Source organism: Taurulus bubalis (genome assembly GCF_910589615.1).
Source record: "Taurulus bubalis genome assembly, chromosome: 13".
Lineage (NCBI taxonomy): Eukaryota > Metazoa > Chordata > Actinopteri > Perciformes > Cottidae > Taurulus > Taurulus bubalis.
Genome location: NC_136601.1, coordinates 21,276,590 through 21,290,909, shown reverse-complemented (window position 1 = coordinate 21,290,909; position 14,320 = coordinate 21,276,590). Strand labels below are relative to the sequence as shown.

Here is a 14,320-nt window from a genome sequence, read left to right as displayed (position 1 = left end):
TTAAGAAAAAAAATCCATTTCCTTCCCGTCTGAACATAGCTGAAGTCCACACGGTTGTTTTTTCTAGAGAATGCCATGAATGGAAGATATCAATGCGTTCACATCGAGCGCCCTGTGGCTGCCTTTTGTTTTCTCGTTAAGGTTTGCCGTTGACGCCTGTAGGCGAGTCCAGCGCTGCTCTCCGAGTGGGATGTGACTACAACGTCCGCTCCTCTGCGCATCGAAAGGGAAGAACAGCAGGTCAACTGCTGCTTCGGAAGAGGGTTTGTGTGTGTGTCTGTGTGTGTGTCTGTGCTGTAGAAGGGTTGTTGGTTACTGCATTTCCCAGGTGTGGAGAGTTAATGTCACCGGTGCCTGCTGTGGGCCATGAACAGCAGCACCTTGCGGATGCCGCTGAGGCGATCCTTCAGAGAGGCGAGGGCCAGGAACGGCAGCTGGGCTCGGCCGTCCAGCGGAAGAACGGCGAGTAACCACCAACACCACGAGGGCCCGTTAGGACTGTCCTGGAGGAGGAGGGCACACAGGGAGAGGTTTAAAGACACGAGAACGTAGGAACAGAGGAACGTTCTATTCGGGTCTCTTGCTATTGTGGATTATTTTGACTGTTTACTTATATTTATTACTTGTTTCTTATTTTACTATTATCTCTTGCTGCTGTAATCCTGCAATTTCCCCACTGCGGAACTAATAAAGGATTATCTGATCTTAACGATAAATGTGTGTGGCAATGGGGTCAAGCTGATTTTATGACTGTAATCATATTTATTACTTTAGTAAAGTCCCTTTCCTTCGACCTGGTCTGCCTCTGGGAGCCTCAATGTCTTTTATGCTTTATTGCTTTTATTTTAATAAATAAAACATGTATATTTAATAATATTTAGTTTGTTCTTATTGTATCAATCAGTCTTTGGCTTTGCTCGGCAAAGCGCTTTGTAAACTATGTTTTCAAAAGGTGCTCTACAAATAAAGTAATGATCATTATCATCATCAACCTTTTGCCTCGTAAAACATGTTTTCAGTCATAATTTCTAAAAATAATCAACTTTCTGAATTGTGTGCGTACCTTAAGTTCAGAGTCTTTCTGAGGCATGGGCCCAAAGTGTCCCTCAATGCGTTCCTTCTGCTCGGCCTTCAAGGAGTTGACCCACAGCAGCGCCTGGTCGTACACCGCGTCGTGCAGAGCGTGCAGCTCACGCTCTGCCAGACCATCCACCTGCACAAACACACACCATCCTCTGAGTCATCACATCTTAAGGTAACCCGCCATCAAGCCATCCCTCTCCCAGCGCCTCATCTGTCCAGTCCTTCCTCCTCGCTTCCTCTTACCTTAACGTCCTCCAGGTACTCGATGTCGGCCGTTTTGTATCCGTCCCTCTCGCTGTGCTGAACGACTTTAAATCTCCGCATGCCGATGGTGTTCACCACTGAGCTGCCGTCGGCTAAGAACTTCACGTCGGCGATCTCCAGCAGGCAGCCGTAGTCTGCAAACCTAGACACAGGGGGGAGGAAGGAGAGGGCGTGTTATTACACTTCCTGGATGCATACTCTTGACACCGCGTTGTTAAAAACACCACGTGTAACCACGACACGCCGAAGGCGCCGTCCCAGCACTGACCCTTTGAGGTTGTCTGCCAGACACATGCCGAAGCTGTTGGTTCCCGTCTCTATGCAGCGCCGAATCATCAGCCTGTAGCACGGCTCGAAGATATGGAGAGGACACGGGACGGTGGGGAAGGCCATGGTGCACACGAATATAGGCACATTCTTGTTCAGACTGAGGGGAGAAAAACAATGAAGGGGCACGTGTTTAATGAGGAAATACAACATTTTCTGTAGAAAAGTCTTTTTAAATGTTCAGAAAAACGATCTACAATTCCAAAAAACACCTACACCATAACTCACAACTAACTTTTAGGCCAAATGCCCCTAAAAACACATTTTGGAACGGTTGTGTCAGTGAGTTTATTAAGAGAGAAACTTACTTAGAGAGCTCGGCCAGCTCTTCCTGGTGGATTTTCTGTCTCTCTATGAGCTCCGAGGGAAGATACTTCGATATCAGGTTCTCCGTTAGTACCGTCTTGCAGTACTGCTTCTGGACCAGGTACTGGGGAGAGATACAGACTGGGTCAGAAATACATTCATAGTGGCAGAAACACAGAGAGTTTCAATGTAGGGGTCCGCTCTGCTTCAACCCCATGACCTCTGTGCGTGATTCGAAACTGGAGGGATACACTAATTAGATGTGCCGGATTCAATAAGACCAACACTCAATGGCACCGCGCCGTACCTCAGACAGCTCCTCTTTACAGAGCGGACACTTGGGGTTGTGGTCCAGACATCGCTCCAGACACCGCAGACAGAAGGTGTGGCCACACGGCGTCGTCACTGGCTCATAGAAAAGTCTGAGAACAAGCAGACACAACACCTCAAAACCGTGGCCGCCAGAGTGGACAAATTGTCAAAAAATATGTGAAATCAATATTATATATTAATATTCGTCTACTAGCAGAGACAAAGACCCATTCTGTTGCTTTCTCTCAGGCTTCATTTCTGCATAAAAGCTGCCGCATATCACATGTCTCCACTGTCCGACACACAGTTACACAACTACTGCGTGGTGGTGCGTCGACTGTCAGTAAATATTTAGATCTGACGCTGTGAAGCAAACCTCACCTCATACACAGAGAACACTCCAGGTCTGTCGGGTCCAAGGCGTCACCGGCCACGGAGCTCAGTTGCTCCGTCCCCTCCGCTGGCTCTGAAAGGAGAGATCCCCAGATACCGAATGAGACACGTGCGCCGCTAGTGGAGAGGCAGCGAGCATGTGTTGCTCGGATACGTGCACATGTTTCGAGCGCAAACTCACCGGACTTGGCTCTCTTGTGGTCGTCTCTGCTCTCCTGCCCTTCGTCGTCCTCCTCTGCGCTACTGCGTTTCCTTTTGAGGAGGAAGCCGTGGTCCGGCCACCTGACCGCGGGGTCCCCCTGACCTTTGACCTCACCGCCCTCTGGCCTCTCGGGTGCAGGAGGGGTGGGGGCAAGACTGCACGCGGATGACAACAGGCTGGGACTAAAGATCTGAGAGAGGGAGAAGGACTGTGAAACCTCATGGCCGCCCAGAGTCACGTGTTTCTTCATAAAGTGCCGACTGCGGTTGCAGCTCTTACCTGGGGCGGAGAGTTGATGCCGATGCTGTTCTTGACGTGCGCTCTGAAAGACATGTGCCTGTTGGAGTAGTCCGAGATGTGTTCAGGGACCTGACCGGTGACCGGAGCCAGGAGATCACAGAGGAGCTGAGAGAAGACGACACAGGAGGATGGGATTAGTCTACATGCATTTAAAATATTTAAATGTTCAGGGCCTCAACGGCTCATCGATTTGTTCTATTAAACCAATCCACTACTTTGATAATCTATTAGTACTTTTGGTCTTTTGAGGGGTGAGACATGGAATAAATGATATTCATCTGTGTACTGATTGATTTACCCTGTGAGCCTCAACATTGGCCAGTCTACAGTCCGGCTCCATGGAGAGACAGACCAGGTACTCCCTAAGAGCCTCCTCGGTCCTGCCCAGCGACACCAGAGCCTGGGCCTTACGGACATGACCCTGCAGGAAGGAGGAAGATGCATCAGCTATCTAGCATCCATACATTTGAATAACATCAACTGATTATGAAATATATAATATACATATATGTGAAGCGTTTGTCTGCCATACCTTGGACCAGTGCGGCATGAGTCTGCAGGCCATCTCTGCATCTCTCAGGGCCTTTTCATAGTGTCTCAGGCTGGAGTGGATCTGGGAGCGGTTACTGAAGAGTATGTGGTCCATGGGTGCTGAGGAGGAGAGGAGGGACAGTGCGTTAGTTAGGTTGATAGTTCTACTCTTGGTGTTAAAAGAGTCCAAGAGCTAAAAGTCAAAGATATTTCATTTACTGTGGTGTAAAACAGAGAAAGGGCAGCAGATTGTCACACATGAGCAGCTGGAAGCAGTGGATCTGTACTTATTATACCAAGAAAACGGTTTCACAACATACTGCAGAATTTAAATAATAATTGTTTATTTTCTTATTTTTTAGAAGGCTGAATATACTGATTATATAAAAAGGTGAGTCGAAAGGAGGAATGATTCAATGGAACACGACCCTCCACATTACAAAACGCATTACACAAAAGGAAGAAAAAGTGCCGCCTTACGAAACAGTGCAGCGCCATCAAGGTCACCCACATTCCAGGTTTCATAACTATAAGGAAGTACAGTATGCAAATGTCGCAGCTAGCGAGGGCGAGATATATCACCTCACACACAGACAACGGGGAGTATTTACATTTAAAGGATAATTTTACAGATATGAGGTGACCATGTAGCTGGAAATGCAGTTTAACACACAATACGTCAGCCGAGATTCAGCTGACAAACTAATTTGCATAGATTCCTCAGTGAAGAAAGTGTTCCTTTAGGAAGTTATTTAGTTAATAACGGGAACTGAGCCAGAGACTGATGGAGCAACCTGTTCTCCAGCATATCAAAGTCACGCTGGGCCTTCCAAAAAAATATATATATATATATATATATATATATATATATATATATATATCAGTGTTTCATAATCAACTATTTTTTTTAGGACAAACCCACCGACCTAGGCCACATCTACAAACGGAGAGACACGAGCGAATTTGTGCGTAAATCGACATCCGGATATCTTTGCAGCCACTTTATTTGCATCATTGTTGAAAAACAATAAACTCGTACTTTATAAGCGACCTATTACATGCAATTCGCTAGAGTTGACGGGCTCTCTCGTTCTTTTGCATTTCCTCTCGTCGGTCAAAAAAAACACCGAAATGAGGGAATGACATCACTATAGGCGGCACACAGCGTGATGTGGCATTAAGGCTCTAAAGGGGTGAACTTCACACCACACAGGTGTCCTGATTGACAACACGTCATTACTGCTAATCCCTCTCTGAAGGCCACAGCTCACCTGCGCCACCACCACCTCTGCCTATTGTCAAACCTCTGGATGGAGTCCCTAGTGGAGACCTGAAACAGTACCCTTGACCCACATTAGCCTGCATCATTGTTTGTCGTTACACAATGAGGTGGGGGTGTTACGCGCTTACGCAATGTTTGGTCCGCGAGCCCAGCCTACATAACCGTGTTATCCAACACATGGCGCCGTGGCTCTCGGGAGCCAGCAGAGGCAGCGATAGCCGCCACGAAGTGTGTCACGGAGTATGTGACACACTTACGCAACAAAGTCACGTAACGGCGCTTTATTGTTTCCTGTCTCGCTTTCAAGTGACAATTATAGAGCAGCAACCGTGTTGTGCTGGAAAAGTAGCCGGAGGATACAAATACATACAAATATATAACAGTTCACAGTAGCAACAACAACCAGAAGAAAGAGTTCGCCACAGTAGTGACCCGTGAAGCCAGTTTCTCCCTCACACACATATAACGCGGTCCTTCCTACCTATTAGTGTGGCTCGGTTGTATTTCTCCAGCGCCGCCTCCGCCTTCCTCTCGGCGTACAGCGCGTTGCCCTCCCGCCGCAGCCGGCCGGCCTGGTGCAGGGTCGGGAACCACTTGGCCAGCAGGTTGCTGAGGACCACGTTGACCCGGTAACTCAGGACGTCGGCCACCCTGGAGCTGTCCCGGCACTCTTTACACACCACGGGCCGCTCCTTCTTCTCCCTCTCCAGACACTTTTTGCAGAAGCAGTGTCCGCACGGCAGAGTCACAGGCTCGAAGAGAAAGCTGAGACATATCCGACAGGAGAAGTCTTCGTACCCGGACCCCGCGGCTCCGGCCGGACGCCCGACTGCCGCCACCGCCACCTGTCCTCCTTTCCTCGGGGTCCCGTGTCGGCCCTGCCCACCGATACTACCCGACAGGTACTCTATGAGGTTGCTCAGGTGGACGGGTCTCAGTCTCTCCGTCTCCGAAGCTTGGCGGTACGCGTCGAAAGCTTCGGTGAATTTGCCCCTGAAGGTGAGCGCATCAGCCCGCATGACCATCAGCTCCTGCCGGCCCCCTGTATCTCCGAGGCACGCCAGCTGGCACTCGTAGATATCCGCGGCCAGGTCGAAGTTTTTCACTCCTCCTTCACCTATTCGGCGCGTATCTGCTCAAAACAGCCGCTGCGGTACATGTTGGCGTGCTGCTGGGAAGTCTACTGAAGCGGTCATGATGGGGTCCGGGAAGCACCCGTAATATTGTCAATGGAGCGACGCAGGAGGAAAAAAAATACGTTACGTAAAAGTTGTGTCATGTGATGTCGGCCAGCTGTTCTCATTGGACGAGTTTAGGAAAAGGCTTACAAAACAATCTGCCATGTAACAGAGTCGGTGTCGCTGTCTGACCTGCATGGAGAAGTTTAATGGGATAATGGGAGCCCAATGTGGGGCACCTAATAATTAGTTGTTTTTTTGGTATCACATTTCAAGAAGTTATCCCAGGTAGTTTGTGTTTAAAAGTGATTATTTTAATTGTTTATCTATTTGTTTTGGGCGTTTCCACAGAGATCTTTCCAAACATGGTCATTAAGTGGACACAGTCATCTATCAGTCCTTTTTAATTGTCATAAATATAAGGTTTTGGTTCTGTGTCACAATAATTAATCCATAGGAGTTGGCTTTTTGAGGCCTTCCGTCTCTCTGCCTAATGTTCATATAACCATGCAGGAGAAATAGCAAATATGTGACCCGTACACATTGTGGGAGTTTCCTGTTATGTGGCGGCCTCAGGCATCACATAACAAGGTAAGGCAGTTATGTGACGGTTAAAAACTGCTTTACGTCAAAAAGAATAGCGTCATAGAATAATTTCTTCTTTTATGGATCAAGTAAAATACACATTTCCATATCTTTAGAATCGCTATGCTAAATGTTATGACACACAGGCAGCAGTTTGAGTACAGTGGAGAGACGTGAGTGTGTTCAACACTAACTACATCTGGAGAGTCATCTGGTCACATATACTGACACAAGTTGCACGTCATCCCTGGTCACTGGTCCTCAGATCAATTCCCTGAATGATGGACAACGTAAGGCCAGATATGAACTAATCAAACTGTTTGATCAACGTGACGAGCAGAAGTCTTTTACCAGCACTTTAAGGCCTCGGCCGTCGTTCTCAGTCACTGTGGCAAAAAGGATTTATAACAACAATAAGTGAGAACTTACTTAATCTTAAAACGTACTTACGTAACACATTAAGCAAGGCTGTGTTATTATGATTGTTAGTTTCACAACTAATTAAAAAATGTCCCAGGAGTGAAAACATTTCACTTGGTGCGATATAATGTTATACTGTTTGCGTATAAAAAGTTTAAAAAGTTTAAAACTGGTACTTGGTGAGAGCTAATGTCTGTGACTAATAAAGGATCAATGGCGTGTTTTCATTTTGCAAGTTGCATTCATAAGCAACCAGAAGTGTGTTTGCTTCTGTATTGTGTGATTGAATGAATACAAACCCAACCTCAGACACGTCACACAAGTCTTGCCTCAATCAACTCACTGTGAGACCAGAAGTGGGTTAAGGTCAGAGACCTTGTGGTATTATTAGCACGACCTGAAGTATTGTATTCAGCAGTCTCAAAATAAAACCAGTTGGCCAGGTGTGTGAGCGGAGATTAGAGGCAGGTCAGTCGATCTGTGTCCATGTCAGTAGTAGCGCTGCTGGAAATATAGGTCGGCCCGTCTGGCCCGTGAACTCAATCTCAATCACAGACACAATCGGTGACTTACGCACATGCAGAAACAGACCGACTGACATATATATGCAAATGAGGACAATCAAGAGCAAGCAGTCCAACACACACACAGACACACACACACACAACCACAGATCTGTGTGTCCCGTATGTGTGCATCTAAATGAATAGGCCAACAACACAGTCTAGCTAGCTCTTCACAGCACAGACGGTCTGGACTGAGAGAGGCGGGTAGTTCTCCTCGCGCGCCGTTAAACAAGAAAGAGAAATGTTCTTGTGATGGATGACAAGCATGAACTTGTCTAACCCCTAGAGACGTCTCGTGTTTTTTACAGATTTAAAATACTTTATAATTAGTGATTGAGCCTTACATTCTCTATTCCCGCACTTCTTGTTTTTAAAAGCCCATTTAGTGCTTTGTGAATATAAATGTGTTTTCTAGGCAATAGATTTTTAATTATAGTACTTTATCATATTAAATATTTATATGCTACAGTACCAGCCTTCAAGACTCTGCTGGCACAGACTCCAGGAAGCTACTGGGAGGCTCAACTGGGGAAACTTGAGTCCCATCATTCTTGGTGTGCGGCCTCATTAAGTGGACATCCGCGTGGTTCTATTTCAGGATACCTGAATGCTAATATCTGATCATGGGTGGTAAACACAAAGCGCCGGTGAGGCTGACGGGAAGGCCATTAGTGTTGCAGCTACTTGATCATCAACTTAACTACTGGACAAAATAAAATGTAGAAAAAAGTCCAGTGATCAACAACGCTATAACTGTTCATCATCCTGAGGGGAACGTGAACACGTGTTCCAGATCGTATCGCCAGCCAGCCAATATTCTTAGATTGGAACTTTCATCGAAAACCAAAAAGTGTCGACCGCATGGTGGCGCTGGATGAAAGGTCAACACCAAGGTCGTTAGGATTAAGCGGTGGGCCGACAGACATCATCTAGTCTTGCTGTTGCTAGCTTAGAACCGATGTTGCTCAGACTGGTTTTTAAGAGGCTGACAAGCAATATGTTGAGACGGTCGTCATGGAGATTTCAGTGAACAATCATTTGGAGAGCAATTCTTCAAGTGTTGAGAATAATGTATATAACCAGGCACCCTTGGGTGCAGGCTTTACGAGACACTCCCCGTTTCTGTTTCAGTTCATTTGCTTACACAACGAGGCGCATCATCCTTGACTCACTGTATGATTGAAGGCTTTGTTGAATAATAGCTTTTCAAACCGCATCGTTATATCATTTTCCAGCTATTTATCACTTCGGTCAAGGCTCCTACTTTAGGTGTTTGAGATGGCGTTGTGTCGGTGAGAAGTGTTGAACGACTGAGTTACCTCTGTTCAAATCACAACAAATCAGTCTTGGCTTGTACAGGAATGGACAGATTTTATTAGAGAAACGTGGCTTTGAGAAGCAATAAATCTTGATGTCATTACGGCAAACATATAAAATAACCATTGGAAATCCACCACTTTTCTTTGTATACAATAGTGCTACAACCCGAGAGACGAGTAAACATATATGTTCTGTCAGTGGTTTGAAATATATTTGTATACAAAACAAAACATGAGTAGAAAAGGGTTAATTCATTGACTTTTGTGAATCCTCGTGTTTCAGAAGCATGTGGACAAAATGTTCAGACCGCATCACATGACACCAGAGAAAGTGTCTACTTAGTTTAAGAGTGTCTGAGTGCTCACTTGACTGCGTTTGTATTTTGGCACTATGGAGGCTTTGCAGCCGTCTCCAATCTCCCAACAACCACTCAATCCAACAATATGTACAGTTTACAACAAGGCAAGGGAAAGAGTGATTTGCTTTTAAGTAAAGGCTACGAGCCCTCGTCTCTTTTGCCCTCACTTTGGTCACCGGTAGGTACTGCTGTGGTGCAGCCAGCTGGGTAACTGTTCCTCTCATCATGCACCCTGTCAGCAGTTAGAACGAATCAGAACACCATGACAGGCAGATTAATCAACGGATGAACCAACAGTCCAACGTGGTAAATCAGTCTTGGATTTTGAGGATGTTCCTCTTCTCCAGATCGTTCATCTCTTTGAGGATCAGAGCCACGTTGTACCGGAGCTCCTGGAATTTAGACACCGGCACCTGAACGAGAAGACAACAGTGAAGATACGGCAGAATATTAGCGATGGACATTTTTCTCCACACCCGTCTCCTTTGGTCTTTTAAAACCTGTATGTATATGTTCTGCCGGACTGCTTGGTGAAGAGTCACGACATCTTATTGGAATAGGTGTTGAACTGAACTAGACTCAGGATATCGCTGTCTTTAAATAGTACGCCTTTTCAGGTCGCTGGCTTATGGGAAGCTGGAAACAAAAAGTCACACTAGGCACTGTCATTTAGTGATAGAGGAAGTGATGCTGGAAGAGTGTGCTTGAATGCATAAGCCTTATAATGCCACTGCTCATTGACGTTGGACTTTTATAAGCCAGCAGGATAATTGCACTATTGTGGAAGAACATGTATGTACTTCCTATTGGAATGTGGGCAAAGGAACTGCAAAAAAGGAAATTTACACATTATTGTTATGTGGGAAAGCATAACTTTTTTTATGATTTGAAACTGTCTGGGAATGATGCACTGCTGGGACTTTTTGTATTTTTTGTTTAGTTAATGTTCAGAAGTATTGTGTCAAATTAAGTAATAATAATTCTTAACTAAAACAAACAACTTCTGTTGTAAATATCATTTATGTTAGTGAATATGATACCGGTAATGGTAATAGTTCTAGTTCCAAGATAACTTACAGACATATACTAACATATGTTATTAGCATAATAACCGGTTTGTATTTTACGTTAAACATGAAATGACGGCTCAAGCTTTTGGTAAAGGCCTATACTTAAAGAAAACTGTGGGTTCTGTTAAAAACAAACATTGATTGTCAATACGTTTGCCCCAACATTAAAGGTTTATCAAGGAAGGCAACAATAGTCACTGGAAGAGTTCTTAGAAGTCTAACATGCCTTGAATTTCACATTGAACAAGCTTTGCCTGAGTCTGACCTCTGACCTCACTGCAGGTTGAAGGAGGGCCAATCCCAAAACAATGAACTCAAAACCACCACACATACATGTGGTCTTATTTATATCTACTATCATCTCTGTGCCTCTCATTCCCGTATTAAAGACTCAAGTCATCATCCCTTTTTGTCTCCGTACTAAAAAAGATACATCTGCTGATTAAGAAGAGAGATGACAGCCTCTGGATCAGATCCTGAGAACCACACATCAGGTGGAGATAAGGTACATCCATCAATAGAATTTGCCCACCGGATGCTGCTGCTGCTGCTAATCTTCTAATTCTGCTGTAATCTGATCACGTAACTGCTGCAGTGTGTACAGCGACAGGCGTAGTACAAGTCCTCCCTCCCGCTTCTGTCTACATTAGGAGCCTCCTTTGAAAGCTGCATCTATCCTGAACTCATCAGGCAAGTATGTATGGAGTATGGCGCCCCCTGTTGAGCAATGCATCTCACTAGCTTGTTCAAGATTGGATCCATTGTGCTTTATGTATTATAATTGTGTTGTATAACTCATTATTGAAAATGAGCACATTTGTATGTTTATAACACAAGTTATAAATGTTATTCTGATTTTATAATGGTTGTTTCTGGGTTGTGAAGGCAGAAAGGTTGCTATCGTTGGCACAATGAAACCACATTACTTTGTCGGATTGCATACTGTCATTTCTAACTAATAGGTTTGTAAAAACGGAAAACACAGTGTTAGAAAAAGGCTGATTTGCCAAGAGATAGAACAGTTCTATCGTATCTGTTCTGCTTTGTAGTGAATGTAGAAAAGTGTAACGTGCCGTTACTGCAGAAACAAGTAGACTTTACAGTCGCAGTGTATCAGAAATAGGTTCTAGGTTAGGCTGTAATTAATAAATGTTACCTTGGTTATTCAACTGTGATCCTGTTATGTAACAACTAAAACAGACCTACATTAGCCTGCTGGCTAACCAGCAACTGCGTTGTAGCCGCAGGCTGGAGATAAACTGGAAACACGTGCACACTAAGGTGCAGAACCAGTAGCCATGCGGACAAAAGGACCATCCATGGGGAAGACAAACCTTTCACACCCAACCAAGAGACCTTTGTAATGCAATCTGAATGCAACAGGTCTGATATCTAGATACATTGCACAATAATTAGGTATTGCACGTGTATCTGGGTGAGTTCTCTCTTTCAACCACCACAGAGTCCATGTTTCTTTCATGAATCAGGTGCATTATTGGTGTTAAAAAAGAAGGATTAGACTGAGTAGCTTCTGTATTCATGATCTGGAACACATACATTCAGAGTGAAAACAGGTCAGTTCAAAGAGACCGTCGGGAACAAATCAATTGTTCGAGTACCTCGAAGCGGTGAAAGCTCCCATCCGATAGTTTCATCTGCATCAGAACAGAAGGCTGCAGGGCCCTGGCTAAAGAGCTGTGGAGACAAATGACATTTTCTCAGACAAATGTTTCCAAAAGGTGCACATCTGTTTCTTCAGGCGTCTGCCTTCACTGTTCCAGCACGGTGACTATTACCCCTCAGTCCAGCCTCCCACCTCGTCATGTATCCATTACATCATTACATTACATTTCATTTAGCTGACGCTTTTATCCAAAGCAACTTACATTTTTGCTCTATACACCGTAGACATAGCAGCTAGGAGGAATTCAGGGTTAAGTGTCTTGCATAAGGACAAATCGACATGAACTAGCGGAGACGGGGCTCGAACCACCGATCCTCTGATTGACATGATTGACAGACAGGCATGCTAACGACTGAGTCACAGTCACCCCATTACAAACAAACCAGAGACATCAAAAGCACTGTTTCGAGGTTGCAAATTCTCTCCGCCGGTACATTACCTTGTAGAAATGGCGACATCCACCCTCCATTTAAAGTCTTCTACCGTGGGGAGGTGTGGGTCCTTCCGGGAGGTCGCTGCGTCGAGAGCTGCACGCCTGCCAGTACAAAGAGGGGGGGGGGTCACACAGAAACCATTTCTCCATGAATGTTTTGACCCCATTCCCATGGTGATGAAAACCAAACACAACACTGTGAGCTTCATTAAAATACACACAAAAACGAGACTAAATGTATAAAAGTCTAAATTCAGAGGCTGTAAATTCAACACACCTGCTGCCAAAAACCACACTGGAGAAATCTGTGATGAAGTCTTCCGGTATCCTAACAGACCAAACAGACAACAGCAGATTCAGGCATTCTGGGTTGTAAGCGCGAGTGAAAGTGCATCAAAACATTGTGGGTGTGATGAAACGACGAGCCTTACCTCAGTTCTCTAAGATCTTCTCTAAAGGCCTAAACGTGGACACAAACACAACGTTAAGTATTGTTTGATCCAATATGTAATCATGTTTACGGCCTAAACATGTCTAGTTCTGTGCTAATGATCACATTAGCATGTGTTGCCCTTGATACCACACAGGTTTGTTGTGTGTAATTCATTAGTAGTTGTATTATTTCCACTCCCTTTTTCCTGTGACGTGTAAAATGTCTTCAGTGAGAAGGCCCTACGGTTTCTAGTGTCAACGCACACACACACACATACTCAGTAAGAAGAAGTAGGGAGCATAGGATCAGGAAAAATGGCCTGTCTTGTAAGAGACGGACATGTGAAACTAATAACATTAATGTTTTGTTCTCTCTCCATTTCGGCTTATTGGCAAGCACAAAACCAGGATCGTAGAAGTAAAACACCTTAATACAAAGCAGTCACCATTAATGTTATAGTAAGGTCTGTGCTTTTTACTTTTTCTCAATGTCAAAACGTCTGCAGTGCAAATGCCTGTATGTATGTACTTCCAACATCCTCTCATCTCCAGCAGCTCACCTCCTGTTTCAGGGACGCCGTGGGCAGGCGGATGGCCTCGGACAGCACCCTGTACGTCCCAGCGACCACGTGACTGAGCCTCTCCTGCGGGACGGGGCTGCTCTCGGCTATGGATTTCATCGCCTCCCTGCAGTCCTTCCCCTCCAGGCCGCTGACCACAGCTGGACAGACACGGATCCACAGGCACGTTTAGCTCACTCACTTATTGAACGGCTTCAAGTGATCGGGGTCACGGGGTCACGGGTCCAGAGTCTCCAGCAGAAACCGTTACTTTTCACACTGAATAGTAACTTAAGGTCGCTGGTAAACTCATTGAGCCACGAATACAGGTATTACCGACAAACAATAAAACCTAAAAGTAACTGTTTTAAAGAGACATTAACATTTAACAATACAAAGTTAATAACGTCCTTCACCTTTCAGTATCTTTCTGAACGTCTCTTGGTCCACATCCTTCAGATTTTTCGACAGTGACTCGATTTCCGTTGGTATCCTGCCTCCCAAAAAGCTGGAGTCCTTTGTGTGGCTTGAAGACATGACTCGCCGTGCACTAATACGCCTTAATAAATAGCTAAATTATAATATTTAACCAAAATACAGCCGTTTGTGCTCCCTTTTCTTGAAGCTAGTTTCTGTTTACGTGACAGCTTCCGCCTTCGCGTCACGTGACGCTGCGCTCGCTCCCGGGAGTCTCGCGGTGACAACTTAGGTCAT

At 45.2% G+C, this 14,320-nt stretch overlaps 2 protein-coding genes across 2 annotated transcripts; both read right to left on the bottom strand.

Moving 5' to 3' along the window:
• Window positions 1–344: 344 nt before the first annotated feature.
• On the bottom strand, window positions 345–7,008 carry LOC306746019 (LON peptidase N-terminal domain and RING finger protein 3-like; the record flags this gene model as incomplete). The annotated part of the gene is made up of 13 exons (XM_079228883.1): window positions 345–503; window positions 1,064–1,213; window positions 1,327–1,489; window positions 1,616–1,774; window positions 1,983–2,104; window positions 2,288–2,402; window positions 2,674–2,758; window positions 2,867–3,077; window positions 3,167–3,292; window positions 3,486–3,608; window positions 3,720–3,838; window positions 5,482–6,117; window positions 6,993–7,008. The coding sequence occupies 13 exons, from the start codon at window positions 7,006–7,008 to the stop codon at window positions 345–347; spliced, it is 2,184 nt and encodes a 727-aa protein (XP_079085009.1).
• A 2,131-nt stretch (window positions 7,009–9,139) lies between these two features.
• On the bottom strand, window positions 9,140–14,182 carry commd5 (COMM domain containing 5). The gene is made up of 7 exons (XM_079228337.1): window positions 14,023–14,182; window positions 13,607–13,767; window positions 13,046–13,074; window positions 12,892–12,942; window positions 12,621–12,716; window positions 12,117–12,192; window positions 9,140–9,840 (listed from the first exon to the last, which is right to left on the bottom strand). Exons 1-7 carry the CDS (start codon window positions 14,141–14,143, stop codon window positions 9,739–9,741), a joined length of 636 nt encoding a protein of 211 aa, XP_079084463.1. The 5' UTR covers window positions 14,144–14,182; the 3' UTR covers window positions 9,140–9,738.
• Window positions 14,183–14,320: the final 138 nt, after the last annotated feature.

Bases quoted from the DNA above. Each gene is read 5' to 3' on its own strand.
- commd5 (XM_079228337.1), bottom strand. From the start codon at position 14,143: ATGTCTTCAAGCCACACAAAGGACTCCAGCTTTTTGGGAGGCAGGATA. The intron at 12,943-13,045 runs GTAAGGCTCGTC...TTGGTCTGTTAG, and splicing joins GAAGATCTTAGAGAACTGAG to GATACCGGAAGACTTCATCA. The intron at 9,841-12,116 runs GTACTCGAACAA...CTTCTCGTTCAG, and splicing joins GGAGCTTTCACCGCTTCGAG to GTGCCGGTGTCTAAATTCCA.